The sequence below is a fragment of the Ambystoma mexicanum genome, chromosome 9 (assembly GCF_040938575.1).
Source record: "Ambystoma mexicanum isolate Mex_15411 chromosome 9, UKY_AmexF1_1, whole genome shotgun sequence".
In the NCBI taxonomy this organism is placed as follows: Eukaryota; Metazoa; Chordata; class Amphibia; order Caudata; family Ambystomatidae; genus Ambystoma; species Ambystoma mexicanum.
In genome coordinates this window covers 1,318,018,932-1,318,045,340 of record NC_090931.1, presented here as the reverse complement: position 1 = coordinate 1,318,045,340, position 26,409 = coordinate 1,318,018,932, and the positions used below count along the sequence as shown (strand labels likewise).

At 44.0% G+C, this 26,409-nt stretch overlaps 1 protein-coding gene across 1 annotated transcript in view; it reads left to right on the top strand.

The window, feature by feature from the left end:
- SLC15A2 (solute carrier family 15 member 2) overlaps positions 1–26,409 on the top strand; it is a 384,163-nt gene that overhangs the window by 300,033 nt on the left and 57,721 nt on the right. The window contains exons 17-18 of the mRNA XM_069616692.1: positions 18,203–18,364; positions 20,802–20,848. Coding sequence (XP_069472793.1) covers positions 18,203–18,364; positions 20,802–20,848 — 209 coding nt within the window. The remainder of the gene's footprint in view (positions 1–18,202; positions 18,365–20,801; positions 20,849–26,409) is intronic.

Here is a 26,409-nt window from a genome sequence, read left to right as displayed (position 1 = left end):
CACTGTGTATATGCTTCCTTTTGGTTTCCTTATGGTTCTGGGGAAAGGAGCCAAGTTTTGAGTAGTTTTCTGAATTGAATATGATCCCTTGTGGTATGTATGTTTTTTGTAGCTCATTCCAGTTTATCGTTGCCAGGTGAGAGAAAGAGGATCCTCTGAATGTTCCTTTGTTGTATGGTTTTGGTTCTAGGTGGATGTCATTGCTTGATCTGAGTGATCTTGTTGAGTGGTAGATGTTTATTTTCTCTTTTAGGATCTCTGCCCCTGGCCGTGGATTGCTGTGTGCATTATGCACATTGATTTGAACTTTATTCGCTGTTTTATTGGTAGCCGGTGTAGCATTTTCAGTGCTGCTGTAGTGGGTTCTCTTCGTGGTAGTTTGAGCAGGAGTCTGGCTGTAGCATTTTGGATGGGCTGGAGTTTTTTAACAGTTGTTCTGGCATTCCTAGGTATCAGCTGTTGGCGTAGTCAACTCTGGACATGATGAGAGTGATGATGGTGAGCGTTTTGTGAGTGAAAGAGAGGAATGGTAGGGTCCTTTTTACTGCATGTAGGAGGAAGAAGCAGTTCTTGATTATATTGTTTACGTGTGGCTCTAGAGTTAGTTCGCTGTCCATCAAAACTTCCAGGTTCTTTACTATCGTTGATGGAGCTGGCGCTGTACCAAGTTCTGTTGGCCTTGGGACATAGTGATTGTTTTCTATGCTTTTGGATATGATCATTATTTCTGTTTCTCCTGGGTTGAGTTTGAGGTTGTTTGAGTTCATCCAGCTGTAGAGTTCTTGTAGGCAGCGTTCCAGCGTTGTGTTTTCTTCTTGAGTGTCTTGTATTTTGTAGACTATTTGTGTGTCATCAGAGTAGTTGTAGCATGTAAGGCTGTGTCTTTAAATGAGCTTGATTAGTGCAGCCAGATATATCTTGTAAAGTAACGGGGAAAAAATGATCCTTGTGGTACTCCACAGGTGGATTATCTTGAGGTGGATTTGAAAGGTTTGATCCATACAGATCTGTTCTGTAGGTTAGGAAGGATTTAATCCACAGTAAGGCTAGGTCGGTGAGTCCTATTTCTTCCAATCTCCCAATGAGGATATCGTGGTTGACTGTGTCAAATGATGTGGAGATATACAGAAGTATTTGAGCTGTGATTTTGTCTGAATCTCAATTCGCCTTTCGATTGTCCCAGATCGAAGGCAGTGCCGTTTCCATTCCTCTCATAGGTCTGAAGCCTACTTGTGCCTGATCCAGAAGTAGGTGTTCTTCTAGGAATTCTTGTGTTATTCTATAGATGTAAGTTTTGAGTAGTTCCGCTGGGCGCGGGATGTTGGAGATGGGTCTGTAGTTGGAGAGGTCCTCCACGTTGCCTGATGTGTCTTTGAGAGAAATAAGGAAAAACCATTTTACAAATTCCAAAACTTTGTTTTTGGACTGATATAGGCTCATTGACTGAGTCAGGAGTCATTATGATGGAACCCACCTGCTACAAGGGCCCTATGTTGGGAATGTTTCATCATACCAAGCGATAATAACTCCCTCTGTGGTCTATAAAGCTATTAGCACATAGTGGTAATAACAATACGTGTTTTGTATTTTTGGTGGTGAAGTATAAAAAAAGTTAGTTTAATAGTGAGTAAAGTAAAAATGTATAGGGTTGTTAGGGAAGTTAGACGACCTTCTATAAATATTCTGTACACCAGCATGCAGATCAGAAAAAGAAAAAGAAATGCTTTGAGCCCATTCAAATGGCATCTAAAGAGTGTGTTTTTAATATAAGGTCTGTATTGTTTTATTTGGTATAATAAAGTTGCTATGTTCCTGACTCGATATGATATTTTGAGAGCAGATCGTGCAGCTAGCCATCTTGGTGGTGGCACTGTCTTTATAATTAAGTCTTCACTTGTATCTAGTGAACCTGATACCCCTACCTCCTCTTTGTAGGTTGGAGGCACTCTTAGTACGCATGGCTTTGTCTGCCTCTAAGACTATTCATTTTCTCATATTTTATCGCCCCACTGGATATGACGCACATTTTGTTGATTCTTTTACGGACTTGATGGCGTCTTTCCAGTAAAAATATTCAGATTTGATTATTACAGGTGATTTTAAATACAAGTGCAATGATTCCTCGGATAAGTAATTGCAGCTAAATTTATCACTGCAATGGAGGACCTTCTTCTGGTGCGGTTTGTTACTGAACCAGATCATATTCTGGGGAACCAGCTCGATCTTGTCTTTGGAAAGCATGATTCCTTAACAGTCTCATCCTCAATATGTATTACCTGGTCTGATCACTCTGTCATTCCTTTCAAATGGAAGTGCGTTGCTCACCCTCCTACTTTTGATAAACCCAGAGTCAAGAAGCAGAATTGGAGTGGGGTTGATACTTCTATGATTGCCGCTCGTATTAATACCAGCTGCAGTGTTCTATACTTCTTCCAAAGTCTTCACCACTACGAATGAATCACTTGCTCCATTGCGGGAGATTCAAGCTCATAGGCCTCAAGCCGTAGGTCCTCTTTCTTGACCCATGGACCCTGCAGGGGACACCCCCGCAACCCTGGCATTATTTCAAAATGCGCGGGGGACACCCCCACTCCCACAAAATATCCTCCCCAAAAATATCACCTATAGCGAGACAAACGGCCATATGTATGGCGATATTTTTTGGTGGGGATATTTTGTAGGGAAACCGTTTAATGAGGACTCAAAGGCCTTCCACCTTAAACGTAGGCAAGCATAACGCAAATGGTGCTCCTCCTACTCTGGTAGTGATGGGACTGCTTTCTGTGCTATCACTTCTCTCTGCCATTTAGCCATTAAGCTAGCTAAACAAAAAAATGTCACCCACCAAATTCAAAATTCGATCACACAGCCCAAAGAGCTTTTTAAGGTGGTTAGAGAACCCGATGATGATGTTATTCCTGCATCGCAAGATCGCTGTGATTCCTTGGCTACATTCTTTATTTGCAAGATTGACAATCTTTGGGATATTATCTTGATTGATTGTAATCTCTTGGTTGGCAGATCTGTGTCCCTCGCTGCTGCCCCTTCAGGGACTATGCCCTCTACCGCTGCTGTGTGGCTCTTTTCTGTCTTTTGCTGATATTACTACTGCTGTCACTAGCATGAAATCTGCTTCTCCTGCGGATGCTCTCCCACTGTCTGTGGTGAAGGATATTCTCCCCCTGATTCTTTCTCACTTGACATCTGCAGTGAATCTCTCCTGCTCAATGGGGTTTATTCCTCCTGTGCTTAAATGCGCGACTGTGATTCCTCTTTTGAAGGAGCCAGCTCTCAATCCTTTAGTCCTTGCTAATTTTCATCCCATCTCTCTTTTGCCTTTCAGTATGAAGTTACTTGAATCTTTGGTGTCCCCACTGTTGGTGAGGTTTTGTGAGTCTACATCGCTGCTTGATGCTTTCCAGTCGCGTTTCAGACCTGGCCAGGGTACTCAGACCGTTTTCGTCTCAGTGCTTGATGATTGTTGTATTCGAGCATTCCACGTCCCGAGGCTTCTCTTCCCGAAGCCTCGAGCCGCGGAATGAAGCATGTAGAATGCGGTGACGTGGATGTGTGGAGACGGTTGAGATGTGAAAACGAAGGTGGAGGCGGATTACAGGGCGCCAGTTATTTATATACTTTATCTATCTTTATGTAACAATAAAGAAGAGTTTTACTGTTCCGGCTCGTGTCCCATACTTCAAATGGCGACGAGGATGCCGGCGCCTTGAGAGCCCACTGGTTGGAAGGAGTGGGTGGCAGACACAGGGACAGCGGCCATAATGAGAGCAGTTGCTCCGAGCGGTTGCACTTCCGTGCAGGCTTGTGCAGACAGAGAGCAGATGCTCCGAACTAGCGCACTGACATTGCGTTGGTTCGTGCAGTTGAATGAGGCCAGGACAAGAGCGGCTGCTCCGAACTAACGTCCCTCACGTTGGTTTGTGCTGAACTGTTCCCCGCCCTCTAAGTTACGTGCCATTGAAGAGTTAGAGTAAAGGACACGCAGTTTAGCATGTCACGTGGTTAGGAAGAGCAGGAAGAGCATGCAGAGCAGGAAGAGCATGCAGAATGAGGAGTAGACAGTGATCCATTCCCCTCTTCACAGTACTTTAAAAAAAAAAAAATAATAATTATAAGCAAGAACGTATAATACATAGCCTATATTTTAGGAGCATAAAAGAGTTTATGCAAATACTATAATCAGTTATATACAGGATTATGCAGGGCATCAGTATACAACCACCAACAAGTTTTCTTCCAACCCCAGGTCAACCGGTAGTTTTATGGTCAGAATGGAAAGAATTCTGGCTAAACTATATACAGGCAGTAGAACAGGAAGAACTCACATCCCGAAAAAAGAAGTTGTTATTGCTACATGCATTGGGGTTGGAAGGGCAAAGAAAGTTCAAATAGTATGCTCCAGAAACCAATGTGGCTATAAACAGGTATAAGTTCTATACCAGAGTACAGAAGGAAAATGAAAACATAGAAGAATATGTCTCCGCACTGAGAGTACTATCACGGACTTGCCAATTTGGCAATGGCATCACTTTGGATGAGTTGTTCCGAGATCAAATCATTATCCACTCAAAAGACAATTTAATCCAAGATAGATTATGGATGGTGGGTAATCCATCCTTGCCAGAAACCATAGCAATAGCAAAGCGTGTAGAACACACTCATTTATGTTCGAAGGAGGTGAAAAGCAAGAAAGAGGAGGCTATAGAAAGTATGCAAAAACATATCCAGAGCAGCAAGGAGGTGCAAGAAAAAGAAACAGAGGAACAAACACAGGTCAATGTAGTTCGACCGAAAGACAGAGGAGGAGGAGATACCAAGATTAAAGATAAGATGGAAGTCAATGCACCGGGACGAAATAACAGAACGAGAAACTATGAGCAGAGAGGAAATTCATATAGAGGAAAGTCGTGGGTGAAAAATGAACCCAGACCCCAGAATGATCAGAGAAATCAGTATAACCAACAAAAGGAAGGAGACAGATGTTATAGTTGTGGAAGAGTTGGTCACTATGCATATGCAAGACAATGTCCTGCGTTGGGTTAAAAATGTGGAAACTGTGGCGTAAGAGGCCATTTTGCAGTCATGTGTAGAAGAAGGAAGAAGATATCTGCCATTATGGAAGAAGAAGAAGAAGAATCGGATGAAGAAAGAGTCTTTGTTATTCGGGAACCACCTGACGGAGAATTCAAATGTCCGAGTTGTGAAGTGTTTTTGGATTACTGGAGAGTAAAAGTAAAAGTGGATAGTTGTTCGCCAATGACAATTATCACCAAGAAAACTTGGAAGAATTTAGCAAAATGTGGCTTAAAAACCAGGATGGAGGCATCTGACATTCTGAACCCTGGTGGATTCGAGGGATACAAAATCGAGATGATTGGGTGGTTCTCGAGCATCGTCCAATTTAAAGACAGAAGATCTCAAGTAAAGGTATACGTGGCCGAAAAAGGAGTAAATGTTTTGGGTTGGAGAGATCAGGCTGGACTCAGGATCAGGTTGGATCCAAACAATGAAGAACAGATTCTGGTTGTCAATAAGAGCCAAGCAGCAAAAAGCAAGGAAGTCATAAAAAAAGAACAGGCCAAATCGACTAAATTGGGATTATTGAAAGATTTTTCACACAGAATTCGTCTTAAAGAGGGTGCAATTCCTGTTAGACATACCAAATCCAGACCCATTCCGTTTGCCATCGCTGAAAAGGTGGAACAGGAATTGACCTTGTTAGAATCTAAAGGAGTGATAGAGAAAATTGAGTCGTCTGAATGGATAAGCCCCATCGTGATTGCAGTAAAGAAAAATGGCAAACCTAGGATTTGTGTAGACTTGAGAGACGTCAACAAGAACATTGTAACAGATGTGTTTCCACTTCCTATCATATCCGAGATGTTAAATCGTATTGATAATGCTGATGTGTTTTCTACGTTAGATTTATCTAGCGCTTATCATCAGATATCCCTAACAGAAGATTGTAGAGATATTACTGCTTTTGTTATGCCTCAAGGATTGTATCGATACAAACGTATGCCGTTTGGTTTAGCGTCTGCGGCAGCAGTATTCCAGAGAATTATGATGAATGTGTTGAAAGGTTTGAAAGGGACACTTGTATATCAAGATAATATAATAGTGTTTGGCAAGGGGTCTGTGGAGCATGATAGTAGGTTGAAGGAAGTGTTGAAGAGATTGAAGGAAGTTGGTTTGAAAGTTGAAGATAGTAACTGTAAATTTGGAGTGGAGGAAGTAGAGTATTTAGGACATACAGTGAATGGCAAGGGTTATAAGCCAAAAAGGGATGCATTGAAAGCCATCAAGGAATCCCCTGAACCTAAAAACAAAGACGAATTAAGGTCATTTTTGGGATTGTGTGAATACTACAATAGATTTGTAAGGAATTTTGCCAGCACCATTGAACCGTTGAGGAGTCTGTTAAAAAAAGATGCAACATTTACATGGAGTGATGAATGTAGTAAAGCAGTTGGAAGTATAAAACAAGGAATTTGTAACTCGATAGAATCGGGAGGATTTGTTTATGGAAGATTGACCAAGATCACGGTTGATGCCAGTGGAAGTGGTTTAGGGGCAGTACTGACACAGATTGATGAAGAGGCTAATGAGAAAACTATCAGTCATGCTTCAAGGGCTATTCGGTGATTGAGAAGGAATTGTTGGCTTGTTCATGGGCAGTGAATTATTTCAGAAAGTATTTATGGGGAAACAAATTTATAGTTCAGAATGACCATAAACCTTTAATAGAAGTTCTCACGGTGAAGGGAATGTGTAAAGCTTCACCGAGATTAGCTAAGTTGAGTCTAAAATTACAAGATTACAATTTCTCTGTAAGGTATGTACCAGGGAAAAGGAACACAATTGCTGATTATTTGTCAAGGCTAACATTGAAGAGCGATGAGACAAGCACTGATTCTGACGAAGAAAGAGTAGCGACTATTTTTGAGGTCACATCCAAGGAGATGTGGATGGTGGAGTTTGCCAAAGATGAGGAGTTGCAAGAGATAAAGAGATACACGGAGTCAGGTTGGCCAGAGAAAAGGGTCATTAGTGAAGATTGTAGAAGATTTTGGGAAATTAGAGACGAATTGTCAATGGAGGATGGGTTTTTAGTTAGAGGAGATAAATTAATTCCCCACACAAGTTTCGAGGTGAACTCATCGAAAAGGCACATCAAGGTCATCCCGGCATTACAGGTACTAAGAATAATGTGCGTTTGAAATATTGGTGGCCAGGCATGGATATTATGATTGAAAGATATATCAGGAATTGTTGGCCATGTCAAAACAGTGATAAAAGTTGCAAGATTGTCAAGTCCAAACCAATTAGCATGGACAAGGGCGAGTCTCCATGGGAGATGTTGGGGATTGACATCATTGGGCCATATGTGGAACTAGTGGGAGAAAACAAATTCCTAATAGTATTAGTAGACTATTACTCAGGTTGGGTAGGAGTCAAAGCGGTAAAGAAAGTTGACACAGGTGAGGTAGTAAAATTTCTAATGCAGATATGTAGTAGGGAAGGATTTCCCAAAGTAATAATAAGTGATAATGGTGTTCAGTTTAGAAGCAGTGAAATGGAAAATTTTGCCAGGAAGATGGGAATTGAATGGAGGTTTTTGTCGTTATACCACCCTCAAACCAATGGGTTGGTGGAGAGGTATAACCGTGTGATCGTAGAAGCAGTAGAATTGGCGTTGAGCAACAACATACCAGTTGATGAAATGTTAAGGGAGAGAGTATGGAGCACGAGGATGTCAGTTAAAAGAGGAATGGAGGTTTCTCCTTTTGAATTAATGAGGGGGAGGACTCCCAATACCTTATTAAATCCTGAATGGGTTAATCGGAGGAAAGTGATGAAGACTAAATCTAAGAACTGCAACAAACGGGATGGTACGGTTGATTTACATAAAGCTCATCCTGAGAGGGTTAGATTGAGAATTCTACCTGGAGATTTTGTGCGGATCAAACTTGGGCGGAGTGTCAAAAAAGGTGAATCTAAGTACAACAGACCTGTTAAGGTGGTACAAGTGTTCAAGAGGGCAGTTAGAGTTGTTGGAGGATCTGTTTGGAATCTGGATAGAGTGAGTAAGTGGATGTGGAAAGGAAACGAAGGACTTATACAAGCAAATGTCAGGAGAAGAGAGAATGATTTATTTGGTGATGAGAATATTACAAAGGCTACGGATGTGACAAGAGTGAGACAGTCTGGTTCTGGTGGAGAAAATGCACGTCAACATCAAGTGGTTGAGATGTCTGATAGTAGGAGTGTGCGTAGTACAAGAGAAAGGAGATTACCATTTTGGTCTAGGGATTATGACATGTGAAACTACTTATTTTGCAATTGTGTTTAAGTGACTCGTTAATCTTTTGATGACTTAATAAGTTTGCATTCTTTTATTAATGTGATGTTTATTTTAATAGTTTGTTTTTCTAATTCAAGTTCTCTATTATTATGGTTAAGTTTGGGGAACCTCCTAGGTTCATCGTTTTTGTTTTATTTTGTGTAGGGGGGGGTGATGTTGTATTCGAGCATTCCACGTCCCGAGGCTTCTCTTCCCGAAGCCTCGAGCCGCGGAATGAAGCATGTAGAATGCGGTGACGTGGATGTGTGGAGACGGTTGAGATGTGAGAACGAAGGTGGAGGCGGATTACAGGGCGCCGGTTATTTATATACTTTATCTATCTTTATGTAACAATAAAGAAGAGTTTTACTGTTCCGGCTCGTGTCCCATACTTCAATGATCTTACGTTTATTGCTGATCAGGGTGGAGTTGCGGCTCTAATCTTGTTAGATCTGACAGCCGCTTTTGATACTATTGACTACTCCATCCTGATCAGTTAGCCACTGCTGGCTTGTCAGGTCCAGCCATCACCTGGTTTCACTCTTTCTTGTTTGACCGTTCACAGCGTCTTTTACTTCAACCTTTTCTTTCTGCGGTCTCAGCTTTGATCTGTGGTGTCCCGCAGGGCTCGGCCCTGTTTCCTATTCTTTTCAATATTTACATTCAGCCTCTGATTGTTCTTATCCACGCCCATGGCTTTAGATGCTATTTGTATGCTGATGATATGCAGATCTTGGTTAGGCTGGATCTTCTTTATCCAGCCCATGCCACTCAGCAGCGAGACCGCTTAACGGGTGCGGCCTGCTAGGTGAGCGAAAAATGGCTTAAATTGAATGGACACAAGACAGAGGTTATGGTTGTGGGCTCTTCATCTGCTTCCTCATTCTGAACTCCTGCTTTTTGGCCTTCTTCTTTTGGTCCCTTCCCTGCTGCTGTTCCAGTGGTCAAGAATTTGGGGGTTAAGCTATCTGTCTCTCTTTCCATGGCCCCTCAGATTGGTGCGGTCTGCCAAGCTGGCCATTTTCAATTGAAAAATCTTAGGAAAGTCCTCCAATTTATCCCTGCTGATCTGCAAGCTCCCTTGGCCTCTGCTTTAGTCCTTAGCAAGATTGACTACTGTAACTCCCTATATCTGGCTGACCAGATTATTTGATACAGCGCCTGCAGGTTCTTCAGAAGTCGTCTGCCCGCCGCGCCACTGGCACCCCTCATCGGGAACATATTTCTCGAGTTCTGAGATCACTCTATTGGCTGCCGGTGGCCAGACGTGTTCATTTTAAGTCTTTATGCATGGTGCATAGGGCGTTTTATGGTATCGGCCCGGAGTACTTACAGCACAAATTTCAACATTATGCTCCCGTTCGTACACTACGATCTGGGGGCCGCTCTCTTTTGGCTGTCCCTAAAATCCTTCTTGCTAGGACTGGAGGCCGTTCCTTCTCAGTCAAAGCTGCCATTCTTTGGAATGCTCTGCCTGCTTCCCTGCGTGTAGTATCTGGCCATCTTCAATTTATGAAGGCTCTTAAAACTTTACTGTTCTAATTCTCTCATTTTTGTGTTTCTCGTGATCCTTGGTTGTCAGCTATAGCGCCAAGTTGCCTTTTGGTGCTGGTTGCGCTACATCCTCAGTGATGTGAAAACCTATACCATAAGATAACATAACATTAATTGGATATAGATCATGTATTTTACACTGGGTAATAGCTGAATGGGTTTTATGCAGGTATATGTTTTATAGTCTTGTGTTTGTTATTGTATTAAATGGGTGTGTGTGTACGTTTTCTGTATGTAACATCATCCGAATAAACTTGAATTTTGACTTTCAGTAAAGTAAAAAGATGAAACGTGTTAGTAAATTAAATGTGGGTTTATTTTGTAATATGTAAATCACAAGCGGGAACATGTGGGAGGGTCTGCTTAACAGCTTGCTGCTTTTAGGAGCCCTTTCTGGGGACTGACCTAGAAAAGACTCGAGACATACTTAATGATTTGCCAACTTCTGGGCAGGATTTGCATAGAGAAGGAAGGGGGAGTTGCTTAATTGATTTCTGCTGTTTCCCAGTCTGCTTCTGAGGTCAGACTGTTTGGAATGCAGTCAATATTAGTAGTTACTGACAGCATGCTGATTGGTCAGTAATGATTTACATGTGCTCAGATGCGTTATTTTAATAATGTTTTTCTTAACTGAAAAGGCTGTATCAAAAGTGATGAAAGAATGATCAGTCTATGAAACTGGAGTTACGGGAATATTAGTAAACCTATATTACAATATGGTACGTGGGGGCTTCTGTATATTGCATGAAGCCTGGAGACTCAAGACCACACAAAAACCTGATGAAAGCCCAGTTGATGAATCCATTAATCCATTCTGAGTTTGAAATCTCCACAAATTAAAAGCTAAAAACTGACACATACAATCGGAAAGGCAGTTAAACATGACTGTGCAACCCATGAGCATGATATGAACCAGCAGCTGTAATAGAAACATCTGTATCTGCTGTATGCTGCACCGTAAAATGCTCATATGAAGAGCATGGTAAGAATCATAGGACAATGACGAGATCTAGAATAGCAAATAGCCATTCACCGCCGCTCTTCCCCACACACAGTTGTGGTAAATAACCCCATATGCTACTGGCAACCTTCCCTTCATTATCTCCATGGAATATGCAGAAAGCCAAGGCTCTAGGTAAGGGGGAAATTATCTACTGTTCTGTCCTCTAGCAGATCATGTATAATATATAAGTTGTTCTCCTATTTCATAATCCCAACGTCGAGTGCACAGATATCAGCAGAACTCCAGACACCGGCATAGCAGCCTGGGAAGCAACTGCAGTAGCTACTTGTTCTTCTCATGCTATGAGCACAATCGGTAGTAAATATTTGTTCATGGAAAGATTTTGGGCATATCAATATTGACTGGACCTCAGCTCCGATAAGCTCAATTGGATGTAAATCGACCTGTACTTACAATTGCTGCCCTTAGAATATGGTCCTTCAAACATATATCCTGTATAGACGCCATGGGCTATTGATTAATCTATTTGTGTTCTAGGGAATATGATGAATAGCACATGGTGTCATGGTGTGTATGCAACCAATAAGTGAGCACCCATGATGGCAGGTAGGCAGGGCTTTGATCTATCACGTTCAACTGAAAAACGTTCATAACATAACATGTGACCATCAGTACTAGCTTTAGACCAACCCTAGATGGTGAAAACCCTTTATCAAACCTTTATCCATCCTAGCGAATTTTCCTAGGGTTTCCTTCAGGGAGAGTTTGTCTCACGTCAGCCAACTCAACAATGAATAACAAGACGAGGGACTAAGCCCACCAGAAGAAAATCCTGAAGATGTGTCAAACTCGAATCTCCCAAGAGGACTTCGGACATAGCTCAGGACAAATCTTCACTGACATCCTTTTTGTCGTTCACTCGCCAGACCTATAGACTCTTAATATGGTCTCTGTGCTTTCTCCTTTCTCTTCTTCTCCCATTAATGGTGGCACCCGGTGGGAGACCCTCCTAGCCCCCTTCTATTCCTCTAAGGTCATCATTAATGTCTACCTGAATGGGACCGTCTTGGTCCAAGGCCATCAGGCCAACCTTCTCCTCTTTGATAGACGCTTCCCACGCCTCATCAACTTCCTTTTCTCTCCTGCCGTCCCTGCTCTTCCCCCCACTGCTTCCTTGCTTCCCCCTGCTGTCTCCTCCTTGGCTACCTTGCCCTCTCCTCCTTCCTCTTCTGCCCACCCTCTGGCTTCTTTCACACCTTTGCAGATTGTACCTCAGATTTGTACCCCTCCCGGAAGTCTTTCAAGGACAGCAACCTTCTCCATATTGCCACTCTCAACTCTCGCTCTACTGTCAAACACTCCTCTGACATCTGCCGTCTCCTGGAAGAACTTGACCTTGAAGTCCTTGGTCTCACTGTGACATGGTTCAGGGCCAACTCTGTCACAAGCTTTGACACTCTCCTCCCTGACGGCTATAAGATCCTCTGTGCGCATAGATACAACCTTTCGAGAGGGGGTGTAGCCTTGATCTTCCCTGAGTGGATCCCTGACTCTGTCATTCCTACTCAGGCCTACTCCTCTTTCGAATGCCTCATCTGCAGGCTCTCTTTCTCTCCTGGCCATTCCCTTACTGTGGCTACCATCTATCGGCCACCCGGTCAGATCTCCTCCTCCCTCTCTGAGTGAGATGACCTCTCGTCTTCCCTCCTGGTCTCAACCACTCAACTCCTCCTTCTTGGAGGCTTTAGCATCCACCTGGATGCGTTTTGTCCTTCCTCTGGACTCTTTTGTGACCTTTGCTACTCTCTCTCACTCTCTATTCTCCCGTCTGGCCCGACTCATTCTGCATGGCACAAACTGGATGTTCTGATCTCTTCATACCATCCCCTTTCTATCCCTCTCACCACTCCTCTCTCCTGGAGTGATCACCTTCGTCTTTCCTCCCAGCTCACCCTCTCTTGCCCTCAGGCCAAACCACCTCCAGCACTGCAACCCACCTTCTCCATTATACGACCCATGAAGCGTGGATCAGCTGAGGCTTTCGCTGCCACTTTCTCACCCCGCCTTACCTCTTTTGCTTACTCACACCCTGACACAACCCTTTCCATGCTCCAGTCTGCTATATCTGATACTCTTCATGTCCTTGCCCCTGTCATGAGGATACACCTGAAGCACAAAGCCAAGTGCAACTCCTGGTATGACTCTGACCTTGTCACCCTCAAATGCAAGTGCAGGGTGGCTGAGAGGAAATGACGTGCTTTCGGTACATCCTCTGACAAGCTGGCCTGTCGCCGGCCCCAAAGGAAATACAAACTCTCTGTCTGCACCAAGAAGAGAGTTCACATCCAAGCCCTCATCCCAGAGGCATCTAACAACTTGGCTGAACTATTTAAAATCTGCAAGGAGCTGGCCAATCCTGCTGCAGCCTCTACCTCTCCTGTCCCCTCCCAGGCCCTCTGCATTTAAAAAACTCAAGACATCCTGTCCTCTCTCTCTTCCTCTCCACCTCCTCCCTCCACTACTCCCTGCTCTTCCTCTGGCCCTTCTTCAGCCACCTCTCCTCCCTCCTTCTTTGCCTTTTCCCTGTTCTCCACAGGTGAGGTTTCTAGACAAGTCTGATCTATGAAAGTCTCTTCAAAACAGGTTCACCCCTGTTGCTCCAAAACCATCAAGGACCACATTGGCACCCTGGCTCCTGCTCTGGCCAACTTCCGCAACCGCTCCTTCACCACCAGAGTCTTCCCTCCCCCCTTAAAGCACTCCCTTGTGCACCCTCTTCTAAGGAAACCCTCTGCCGACCCGTCCTGCCCGGTTAACTATCGCCCAATCTCCATCACTCCTTTCCTGGGAAAAGTACTGGAAAAGCTGGCCAACTCCCAGTTTAATCTTCACATCGAATCTGTTGCTTGTCTCTTTGACCATCAGTCTGGCTTCAGAGCTGCCAGAACCACCGAAACTGCTCTCCTGAACATCCGTGAAGACCTGCTCTCCAATCTTGATTCCAACACCCCCTGTGTCCTCATCCTACTCGATCTCTATTCTGCCTTTGACAGGGTCAACCATGCCATCCTGCTCAACCGTCTCCCAGATAACCTGGGTATCACCGATCAGGCCCTGGATTGGCTGACTTCTTCCCTCACAGACTGACCCTCCCAGGTCCAACTTGGGTCCTTCCTCTCCTCTATCACTAGCTCAACCTGCGGTGTTCCCCAGGGGTCTAACCTCTCTCCCTGGCTGTTCAGCCAATACCTGGCACTTCTTGCCCACTGCATTGCCGCTCTCTGCCCCAACTTTCAGTGCAATGCGGATGACACTCAGCTCATTTTCAGGCTCCCTTCGGCCACCTCTTCTCCTTCTCTCATCTCTGACTGCCTGTCTGCTATCCAGGAGTGGTGTGCCACTAATGATCTCTGTCTTAATGCCAGCAAGACTGAGATGCTCCTCATCGGCACACCTACTCCCTCCTTTCCTGTTACTCTCTGGCTGGCCTCTCTTGGCCCTCTTCCTACTCCCACCTGTGAGGACAAAAACCCTCGATGTAATCTTCAACTCCACACTCTCTTTCTCTCCTCAAATCTCTGACGTCTCTAAGAAGTCATACTACCAGCTGCACCTCCTCAGAGGTATTCTTCCTTTCCTCTCCTTCCCCAGAAGCTCTCTGTTTCCAGAGCTCTGGTTCTCTCTAGGCTGGACTACTGCAACAGCCTCTTTCTAAATCTGCTTGCCTCTACTCTCTGCCCTCTGCAACTCATCCAAAACAGGACTGTGAGACTTGTCCTTGGCCTCAAGCCCAGGGATTGTATCTCTGCAATGGCTCCCAGTGGCTGCAAGGATTAAGTTCAAAACCCTCTGCATTATCCACAAGGCCTTCTGGGGCCGGGGGCCTCAATACCTTCAATTCTCTCTTCCGAAATATCTTCCTTCTTGAGCTCTTTGCTCATCCGCCTCAAACTCCCTCAGCGTCAGTCGCTTCTCCAAGCAACGAGTTAGTGGTAGATCTCTTTCTTTTGCTGGGGCCTCCCTCTGGGACAGCCTCCCTGCCTCTCTGAAACTTGAGGAGAACCATCTCTGGTTCCAAAAGCACCTCAAGACCTTCCGCTTTGCTTCTGCTTTCTCTCCTCCTCTCCCCTGCTGAACTCCTGGCTGAAACTGCACTGGTCACCTGGCTACCCTCTGTTCTCGGGCCCAGGTCCCCTCCCTCCAGTTGCATACCTGCACTGCCCCCCTGGCAACTCTTGCAACCCGGGGCTGTCTCTTTATCCCTACAGCCCCCTACCAGCACTTGACACCTGATCCTGCACTTACCTTTGCTCCTGCCACCAGCTGGCTGCACTTCTTATTTATAGTCCTTATTTATTGTTTTTATTTATTTACTGTTTTTCCTATGTACTGCACTTCCCTTCCCCCTCACCGCTCGCACTTTTCTCCTCCCCCCAACCTCCCCTGCACTTGCGCGATCTCAATGTCACCTGGCCTAGTAGGATCGCTGTTGGTCTTCCTTCTGTTCCCCTCCCTTGCCTCGTCGTGCCTTGAAACACTTGTGTATAGGCACGTTATAAATGCCATATCATATCATATAAGGGGCAACATGTTTGTCTTCGAAGCAAGATAACATGGCGCAACACAGGTTTGACTCCCGATCCCATGCTTAGAAACCACTTGCTGGTAATAAGCGCGTTATAAAAGAAAAAATCATAGCAGATATCAATGTTTTTCCAGTTAATTTTCACCCCGTCAGTTTGAATGGAAAAGAGGAGAATCCTTTTGGGAGCTCTCAGTAGACTTTCACCCAAGAAGAAGTTTTCACCCAAGAAGAAGGAAGGTTCCATTCTCTCATTCTCTCAAGGCTACCATGTCAAGCCCCATTCAAGACCAGTAAAGAACAAGCAGAGACGATGACCTCCAGAATCCAAGCAAGACTGATGACTCAAGCTAGAAAACCAGGATTTTGAAAAGGCAGATAAAGCAGAGATACTCTCCCTGGGCAAGCCAGGGAGAAGGTGTTACCTTCCAATCAAACTAGGGGGATATGAGATTATGGTACCTCTGGATTCCAGAAGTTGCTAAACTCCCATCCATGCAGGCCTGGTGCTTGAATAACAAGTGGGTATGCATTGGTTGCTCCCTACCACCTGTATACATGGAATCGAAAAGTATATGCCAAGGGCCGAGTACAATCCTTTGTCATTAACAAACCATATTAGGCAGAGATGGCTGTCCTACTGGGATTGCCAAAAGAGGTAATCCTATGGATGAAATTACCTAAATTCGACATCTGATTTGCAGAAGCCCAAGTGGAGGCATCTGCAAACTGGAATAAAGACATGCGTCCCCGTCAACAGATAATGGAAAGGCCTTATAAATGTTTTCTATTGGAAAGAGCTTCATTTGTGATGTTGTCTCATCTGTATAGAAAGTTTTTTTTTTTGCAAGAGGGGACATTTGTGTGATGAAATGCCCTGCCTGTGTCTGGGGACTGCAGTAGGGCGACCAAGAGAGCTAAGCCAGTGGATGGTAGCCCCATCTGCAGTTTTTGGAGGATTCCCTGGTCACCCACACATATCTCCTGAAACTGGGCAGTAGACAGTCACATGCCAAACGAAAGATGCTAATGGTCATTGAGGGTCCTTGTCAGGTGACCCGCAATCTTACCCAGGGTACTACACCCCTCAACGCAGTCTCATAAAGAACCAGGCTCCACCCTCACCAGGAGCTTTAACGACAACTCTTAAACCCTAACTACACTTACTGCAGGTTCTGCTGCAGTTGCAGTTCCACTGCCGTCCACAGAGGCCTGCACACTTTTGCAGACAGGAAATTCAAGTTTGGGGACTGGCTTCTTAAAGCGATGGTCGAGCCACCATTGGGATTACTCACATAGACATACTCTGCACATGTGGGGTGGGGGGATTCCATAGCAGCACAGCAACCAATCTAATGGCAGCAATAACAGTGATACATATGCAGACCGTAACACACGAACGGACCCATGTGGAGGACTCACTAGTATATAAAAGGGATAACCCTAAAAGGCAAGACGTGAGATTTTGGAAAAGGGAGTTGGGATAGGGGCTTGGAGCGAGTTGGCATTTCAGGCATGAGGCTTTTGAAGGAGTTTAACGAGAGACAGAGAGAAGTGAAGGAGGCTGAAAAGAGTTAGAGAAGAAATATCTGGAGGTGGTAGGGGTAAGATCTCGGGAGTAGGAATGAAGATGTCCTCAGATGGTGGTAAGGGGAAAGCATCATGAGATAGAAGGAAGGAAATATCAGGTTGTGGCAGGAAGAAAACATCATGAGGTGGCATGAGGCAAACATCAGGAGGTCATAAGAAGAAGATGCCATAACTGGAGGTGAAATGAGGAAAACATCAGGAGGTAGTAGGAGGGAGGCAGCAAATGGTGGTAGTACGAGGCCATCAGGTGGTGCTAGAAAAACACATCAGGAGGATATTCTGGAATCTGGAGAAAAATGAAGTGGCTAACAAGGTGGTAGTTAGCAAGAGTGGGAAGGAATAAAAGAGCACCCACATCCCAAGGACAACACGCACAAAAACAAAGGCATTTCCCTACACCTTTCTAGAACAGGCACAGCGGGTTGCACATTGCATAATGTGATCATTCCTGATCTTGTCATGCTTTATTTTCTTAAATGCCGCAGCAGCAGCATGAACCAGTGATGTTCCACTTACATTTCTATTCCTCAAACATGGATAGATACGTTTCTTTTTCTTTTTTTAGCATGTCACAATGATAGTTAGAATGTTCTTTTAATTGGAGTGTACACTCGATTAACATTCCAAGGCAGACATTTTATAGCTGGATCAGGCATTATGAGGAAGTAACTACTCTACACCATGCTTTTAGAAATCCTCAAAGAGGGTCACCTCCCACCACCCACAATCCCGGGAGGATCACCAAACTGAGTGACAGTATTACTGGGCATCTTAGTCTCTCAGTCCACACCAACATTAAGCTGCTTCCTCCACCAGTCAAAGTAACTCCAAAGGACAATGCACATTGCCCAATTATGACCCTGAGGGGGTCCAGAAGCAAGAGATTCTCAGTATTAGGTCATTTGTTATCCTAACTCGGCCCATGGCAAGCAGAGATGCGCTTGCTGACCACACTGTAAGAACATAACCTTTAAAAGACCTTCATAGAATGCTAACACAATTCTACTCCCATAGTGACATCAAGAAAACACTCTCACAATGAATAACTGCTTGCATATGTGTTAGAGCACAATGTATAAATACATGGTTTATCCTATCGTTGACGTGCTTTATCACTGCAATTGAATTGCTTAAAATTTATTTTGTACAGGATCCCAGTTATACCACACTGAAATTGGCAGAGAAAACAACAAATGTTGCCTTTGGTTTATCCTACAATGGACGCTCTTCAAACTGCACCGAAATCCTCAAGGAACAAGAGGTCTATAGTTTAATCATCTACCCGGTGGATGCAGACTTGCGTTGCAAACTTGTAAGTGTGGTCATCCTTTCCTGAATATATAATGTATTATTGTTCCATAATTACACAATTTATTGGCAAACACATCTTGTGATATCAGACCATTTCTGCTGTCTTCAGCTTGTATAATATTGTGTTCATATACCATTTGCTCCCATCTATATAACCAGGGTGGTCATACTGATAATAGTCTGAAACACCAACAGCAGTCGTGGCTCAAATTGATATTGCAAATTAACAAGTACATTTTTGCCCATCTGCTGAACACATTGGGCCTCATTACGAGGCTTGCGCTCCCGTAATGAAGAGTGCCGATAAGAGACCGGCACCGTTCATTACGGGATGCCTGATTAAGAGGTCCCCTAGTGGGACCCGGAACAGACGTCTGGTAAAACCAGACGTCCTTTCCGGGTCCTGCGAGGGGACCAAGGAGCTAATAACGGGCCCGTTATTAACGAGCCCGTTATTAGCTCCATCCCCATTCCCATTAAGCCCTATGGGGGCTCAAATGAGAATGGGGAATTGTTTTGTGCATGAGGAATTACGGGGTCCTCCAAGGTCATTCACAGAACCCGGTACTGAAACCCGGTATAGAGGTAGCCATGCCCTTTTTAAGGGCATGGCTGCCTCCATACTCGTAATGAGGCCCATTGTCCACTACACATCCAACCCTGCTGGGTGCATATCACCTTAACTAAAAGCATAACGTACAATGCTACGTATAAAATAGCACTGCCCTATAAGACAATGAACATTTTCTGCACAGAGAAAAAAATAAGCTCTTCAGATAATATGCATACCCATAATGCATTGTTGTGGGGCTCTGATCTGGAGGTTAACTTTCATTGATGGTTACTAGGTGGCGATGTGTTGTGTGTCTTATCTGAAATGGCCTATATCTACTCTCACAACAGGTAGAAGCATATGTTCTTGTTTTGCTTAAGCCCACAATAATATTGATGGTGTTTGGTAAACATACCCCATTGTTTTAACACACAAGGCAGTCACATTGTGCCACACTGATGATCTAATTGGGGTTGGATGTGTATTTGGGCGGTTGTTGCTTCCTCGAGAGCTCTCAGTCTTATGTTGATAAAGCTATGTATAAAGTAGCACTGCTCTATTAAACAATGGCCATGTTTTCAGGTCGTGAAAAGGCAAAACTCTCAGCTAATTTGCATGCGCATTACTCATTGCTCTGCACTCTGATCAGGAGGTGAACTTGCAGCGATGGCTACAGGTGGGGAGGATTTGTGTATCTTATTAGCTGAAAGGGCATTTTCTACTATTGCAACTGGCAGAAGGGTTTAAAATTGCTGCTTTTTAAATCCAACATAATATTGATGGTTTTTGGTAGAAGCGCCTTCATAATTTATAGAAAGATCTGTTTAGAACAGTACATGCAGCTAAAACGCTGTTTGGATAGTTTATTCTGTATTAAAGCCAATCAATTAGTTTAAATCAATCCACTATCTGACTCAGCAGGCGGTCAGTCTTCTTTGTTCTCTCGGCTGGGCAATGATTTCCGGGCTTTTGTGTAGCATGGAGGTGTGCCCATGGAGCAGGCCTTTGGAAGCTTGCATGGCACCTTTCGGAGGAACATAATAATGAAGGACAAGGCAAATAGAAGGAGAGGAGAGGGAGAGCGAAACATAGACAAACAGAACCAGTGATTGAGACAGGTATGCAGTGTTTATATTGAATCTTTTATATAGAGTGAACATACCTCCAATATTTTATATTGAAAAATGTTTTAGTGAATGCATTTAGGGGTGGGGTAAAGAGTTACATATTTTTGCGAAACAATCACGGTGGGCATTTAGGGGTCGGAAAAAGGGATTTTGGGGGGACTCCCAAAAAATAAAAAATAAAAGTGCATTCTCTATAAACATTTTCATGATAAAATATTCGATATATGTTCATTCTTTATAAAAATTTCGGGATGCAGACATGTAACCATTGAGTCACACATTTAAACCAAATTAATATTACAAAGCACTACGTCTGATATTGGAGTGCTTATATGTCGTAATTGAAAGTGGCGAGTCAACATGGACGTAGAGATATAGAGCCATTGATGAGTGGAGGAGCAGGTGCTGTAACAGTGTTGTCATGGTATGTGTTAGTATGTGTTATGTGCTGCGCATGTCACCTCATAGCTTCCGCAGGCTGCCCCAATGGGTGAGTAGAAGGCTTTTATCAGAGTGAAAGCAGATTGTCAGGAAGCAACTGCTGTATTAATGTAATACCTTATATTTGGAAACATAATCCTCCTTCATATTGTAAATAGGACCTCTGACAAATTGTTCTTATTGATTGCATGCCGTTGTCATTGGAAGTCAATGGAGTCCCTTGTTGGACTGATGCTCGCTATCAACAGACCGGTCCTTATGATAGCAACTTACATGTCATGTGCATGCCATTGACCATGTTGCATTTTCTGTTCTAGATTGAAGATTCAAAGGAGAAACCACCAAATGGAAATGCAGATGTGAGGTGCGAACTGTTTTTTTATTTTGTGTTTATCAATTTTATTGATTTTACAAAATGTTTTGCTTTGGGCAAATTCCGGAATTTCCAGAATTATTTTTCACGTCTTCAGAAATTAGGCTCTTTTTGCTAGTCCGGTGCTTCATGCTGCCGCAGGCTCTACTAGCTCATTTTCAGGCAAGGCTGGTTGGTTCTCTGCTTTGGAGCTTCAATAATCTTTGCCGTCGAAATTGTCCAGCTGTTTTTTTCCACTCACTATGTGACTCCACCAAGTTTCTTCTTCAGGCAGATTGAATGGTTCTAGGAGTGGACTTTTCTTATGGCTAAGGTTTCCGGGCAGCTCTTCAGCAAATGTCGAACTGATTCAATTGTGGAGGTATCCTTACAGAGTCTGCAAACAGAGGTCGGCGATATTCCCTTAGTGTTCGAATTTCATTGGTTGGGAGGAGATTTAGCCTGGCCCTTAGAAATGTTTGTCTCAATGTTTTATTTGGGAACCTCTTGATGACTTGTTCTGTTTCGTTGAGTTTTCTGCTGTGCGATGGCAGGTAAGTAATTCGTTGGAATCTGCCAGGTCTTGGGTTTCAATCCAGTCACATTGGTCCATTTTTTTCTTGATTTTTGTCAGGTTTAGAAATAATTCCTCCTCGGAGCATGCAATTTGTTCCAGTTGGTGTTTTGTCTTTGTTGCCCAAGCTGGTAACATTCCACAGCCTCCTTTTTGCAATTCTTGTTTCATCAAGTTGTTTTGAGGGCTGAGTCTGGGATGATCACTTTCCTGTAGAGCGCCATTTTGTTCGAGTCCACTGCTGCTTTCAATGACAGTAGGCCTAGTTCCCGCGTGATTGCAGGAATAGCAGTTGACTTCAGGAAGCGCAAAACACCTCTCGCCAGAAGTAGCCTTCCAGCTCTGCCCAGATGCTCGATGGAATTGTGGGAAAAGCTTCCCCTCCATATGTCAGCGATGGGACCACTTTAGCCTTGTAGAACTTCAGCACTGGGAACAGTGAGAACCGTCCACATTTTCTGTCCATAGCGTGGCCTTGGGAGGTGAGTTTTCAAGTCTTTTCCCATAAATAGCGCTGCATTTTTGTTTTGCAAACTGTGCTGTCCAACATTACCCCTAGATATTTGAAATCTTTGACTACTTCGATTTTGGTGTTTTTGAGGTTCTATTGGTGAGTTATTTTTTTTTGTTGCTGTTTTTTCAAGAATCATTATCTTGGTTTTTTCTTTGTTTGTTTATTTTTGAGATATAACTTGCCAGATTGTTCAATTGGCGTTATAAGCCAATCAGAGTCTGATCCAGGAGGATAATGTCGTCGACATAAAGGAGCCTTGGAACCAGTGACTCTCTGACTTTTGGTGGAAAAGTTCTGATCTTTTTGCATGAGTCTTTGTAGTCTCCGAGGAAGGCAGTAAACAATACGGGTGCAAGGGGACAACCTTGTTTTACTCCTGTGTTGATTGAGATTTCTTCTGACAGGGCACTTTTTTGGTTCAACTTGATTCTCTTTGAGGTTGCTGAGTGGAGTGCTATGATTGGCTCCAGGATTTGGTTCGGACGGTTCCAGTTTGCAATTTTGGACCACAACAAAGCGCGATTGATCTTGTCAAAGGCTTGTGTTAGGTCGACAAAGGCAATAAAGACCTTGGTTTGTTGGGCCCTTAGCTTGCTTTTTATGATGCTCTGCAGCATGATGTTCACCGCTGTTCCTGTATTTTTCGTGAAACCGGCTTGGAGCGGATCAGCGCTAGGGGAGGTTTTTGCCCATTGTTGAAAACTTTCCAGTAGGAGTGAGCCATATATTTTCCCAATTGTGTCCAGCAACGCTATTGGGTGAAAGTTACAAGGGTCGGATCTGTTCCCTTTTTTAAAGATTGGTACTACTACGGCAGAGATCCAAGCTCTTGGTATTGTCTTTGTTTGACAGGATTCTTTAAAACCAGGCTGATGAATGATGCCCATTCGACTGGATAGTTTTTTAAGTCAATATGTGTTACCACGTCCGGACCCAAGGCTGTAGAAGACTTTAGCTTTTGGATCGCTCTTTCTATGTTGTCCCTGTTTGAAAGGTCTTCCCATGGGGTGATGCGAGAAGGCTTGTAAGGCATGTGTACCTGAGCAGGGATTTGGAATAAGGCAGTGAAGTGGGTCTTCCATCTTTCGTTGCTCACAGTATTTGGCAGCATGGGGCCTAGTTGCTTGCCAGCCGTTTCTACAAGAGACCAACATTCTCTAGTTTCTTCCTGCTACCTTCCTTAACATCTCCTCTGAGTCATGTTGGTAAAGTGTTATTCGGTATGATTTGACCCACACTGTGTACTTCTTTGACTCCTCTAAGAACTTTTTTTTGAGTGGAGCTGATTTAGATTTGGTGGCTTGACGCTTTAGTTTACGTAAGTCTCAACGTTTCTCCACAAGCAGTTTGTCATATAGATGACTAGCCGACTGTGTGTCTCAGTGATGTTTTGAAGGGCCGGCCTGGTATGGTATCAGTAGGGGCTGGTGATCAATTTGTGGTGGTCCCATGTTCTTACTTCGAGCGAGCTTAGTTTTATAATTTGATGTCAGTTCTTCTATTCTTTCAGCTGTCAATCTCAGCTGATTTCCTTGGTTTGTGGGTGCAACTTTGTCGGCCATTGTTGGGTTTAAAGGTTTTTGAGAGGCCCACGTTATTTGGAGAATGTTGTGGTTGCTGGCATCAGATCTTATTATCTCGAAAGATGTCACAAGGTTGAGCATTGCCTCAGAGGCGAAGATGTAATCGATGGTTGCCTTTTGGCTACTTCTCTAACATGTTGACATTTGAGGCGCTTTTGGGGTGATCTGTCCGCTCTCGAGTCCATTCGTTTCTGCCATTGTTGGCCTCTGGAATCACCCCGGGGTTTTGGATTATTCATTGAGGAAAGATGTTTCAGTCTCGGGCACTTGACATTTAGGTAGCCGCAGATGGCTATTAACGAGATGTCAGAGTTGCCATATATCTCATCAATTTCTGATTCTATTGTCCTTACAAATCTGTAATCCGTGATAGAGTTTGGGTTCTAGTATGCCGTATTATGATGATTAAAGTTTCCTGGATTTTCCCCATCTTTGATTCATGTCGGTCCCATTTCACCAGAACTGATAAGTGGCTTTGTGAGGAGGACAGCTGTTTTTGGATAGACAGCCCGCTACCGGAGCGAACTGCAATCAGGAGACCTGCAGATGGGCGGCCTATCTGCCCCCTTGTCGCAGGTGATGCTTCTATTGCGAATCCGTCCATTGATGGTGTAGTTGTCAGCGAGGTCTCCTGGAGAGCTAAAATGTCGAAATCTCCCAAGTTGGTTCCACCTGTTTTCGTCAAGTGCTTATAGCCACGGGTGTTCCACAATGCCATTTTTAATGTTGTTACTGTTAGTTTGGTTCCCGCTGTGCTCCTCAGATTTTTCTTCTTGTCTTGTCTCGTCGCTAGTTGCTATTTGTTTACTGTTGATCGTGTTGATTTTTGATTGGGGCAAATGATAGAACTTTTTGCTGTGTTTTTATTATTTTTTCAGGCAATCTTTTCGTTTCTGTTTCTTTCACGCGTTTGTTGTCATTTAACTGATTTGGTCCTTCTCTGGGTTGTTGTCTGTACCTTTGGATTGGCTCTGTACAGTGTTTGTCTGGGCTCCTACTTCCATGCTTTTCATCTTGGGAGCTTGGGGGATCGTTTTTGTTTAGTTTTTGTACTTTGCTGCCTGACCAGTGGTTCTGTTTTAGACCTGTAATGTACCCTGTGTGGTCTCGCTGCTTTTTGTGCGGTTTGCTGATGGATGTTTTTGGTTGGAGCTCTGTTAGGAGATATTCTCTTTGGAGTAGGTCATCCAGGCCCTCCTTAGACGGTGCAGCTATTATAGCCTCTTTTATATGTAAGTAAGCTTTCGCTTTCTGAGCTTTGTGATATGGCTCCACAAGGGTGATGTCGTCTGATCTTAGATGTTTGAGGTCCCTGATGTTTTTTAGGATCTTCATGACTGTTCCTCGATTTAATGTTAGCACTTCTGAATTTTTTGGAATGTATTCAAACTTAAAGATTTTTGTTGATACCAGCTTTTTCGTTCGCGGTTGAGGGTCTGATTTTTTGCTAGTCCAGGTCGAGGTCCTTTGACGACAGGGAGGAGAATGTTGCAAGTTTTTGCAGCCTGTCAATTTAGGCTCCTCGTCCCTTGCTGGGGGATTTCTTCCCGGTGAATGGTTGGAATAGCTGTTCCTTCTATCCACAGTTCTGGTTCTTAATCTTGTCTCCGATCAAGGCTCCTGAGAGGATGAGCCTGTTTCTTGTCTTTTGGTGCAAACTGGTCCTCTTGGGGTTCTTGAGCTCTCCCATTGGTGTGGTTGAGGCGTATGTGACCTATTTCGTCTGCGTTTTTTGGGTGCCGGTTTTCTTCCAATTGTCCGGGATAATTCTGGCTCGTTTTCAGATGCTTTCTTGCTCACCCCTCTTTCAGGCGTAAGATGCAGGGTAATGTTCATGGATTTTTTATCTACCATGAAATCCTCCACTGTTCTTGGGGATTTCTGTACATGAGGTTGTGGGGGCCTTTGAGATGTTTGAGTGTTCTGTCTTTGTTGGTTTGGAGGTGTCGAGTTATTGTTTTGCTTCCTCTCTGGAGCGATGGTCTGGTTTTGTGTGCTCCCGACCGGGTCAATTTTTTCAGTTATTTGTTTCAAGATTTCAAGATAGAACTATCTGGAGTGAATTAGCTTTTATTGGTGATCCAATAACGATGCATGTTCGATCTGCTTGTTTTGTTTTACAGGCAAAAGCAAGTTTTAAACCTTCAGGTTGGCTTGTTATATTTTGGAGATCTTGTTGACTACTTGCAAATCTGTAGTGTGGAGGACGGGGTGGTGGGTCTGTTTTTGTTGCCATATTTGACTGTTGATTGCTGGACCAGCGGGGGGGGTGCACTTGCTTTGCACAGCAATTGTCTATTGATGCTGATGAGATGTCTCTTTCCTTAGGCTCTCTTTCTTTGGTGGTGATAAAGCCTTCCAAGTAGATCAGTTTGGTGTGCATCAGTGCAAAAAGGGTCGTGTGGTCTTTTAGCGTGTCATTTAGGGCCTCATACAGTTTCCCAAAAGGCGCTAGGGCAATTGTGACAGCCGACGTTATTGACAGCATGTCAGGTTTTTTGCTGGAGTTTCTTTAGGTGGTGATTCACTTTGGCGATGGTTTCTGGTGGATGTGATTTGAACAGACTCATATATTGGTCAGTCGAGTGACTGGTTTTGTAAAGATCGTTTTTCCCTGTGTGACTGAGATGAGAGGACCCTTCTCGTGGACCTTGGGTTTGTTGGTATCAGCCTCAGAACAAGGAGGTATGTGGGTTAAATCGTCGCCTTTATGCTGCTCCACTCTGGGGGTGGGGGAGAGAATGTTAGGTAAAGTCTCCTTTTTTTGGGCTTCTGATGGATCATCTGATGAAGCTGGTGATACGTCGTCGGGCGGCAGCGTGGTTTCACCAGAAGGCAGAACATCTTCAGCATTTACTATTGGTTTTTGGGTGTTTATGTTTGGGGCCACCTTTTGGTCCGG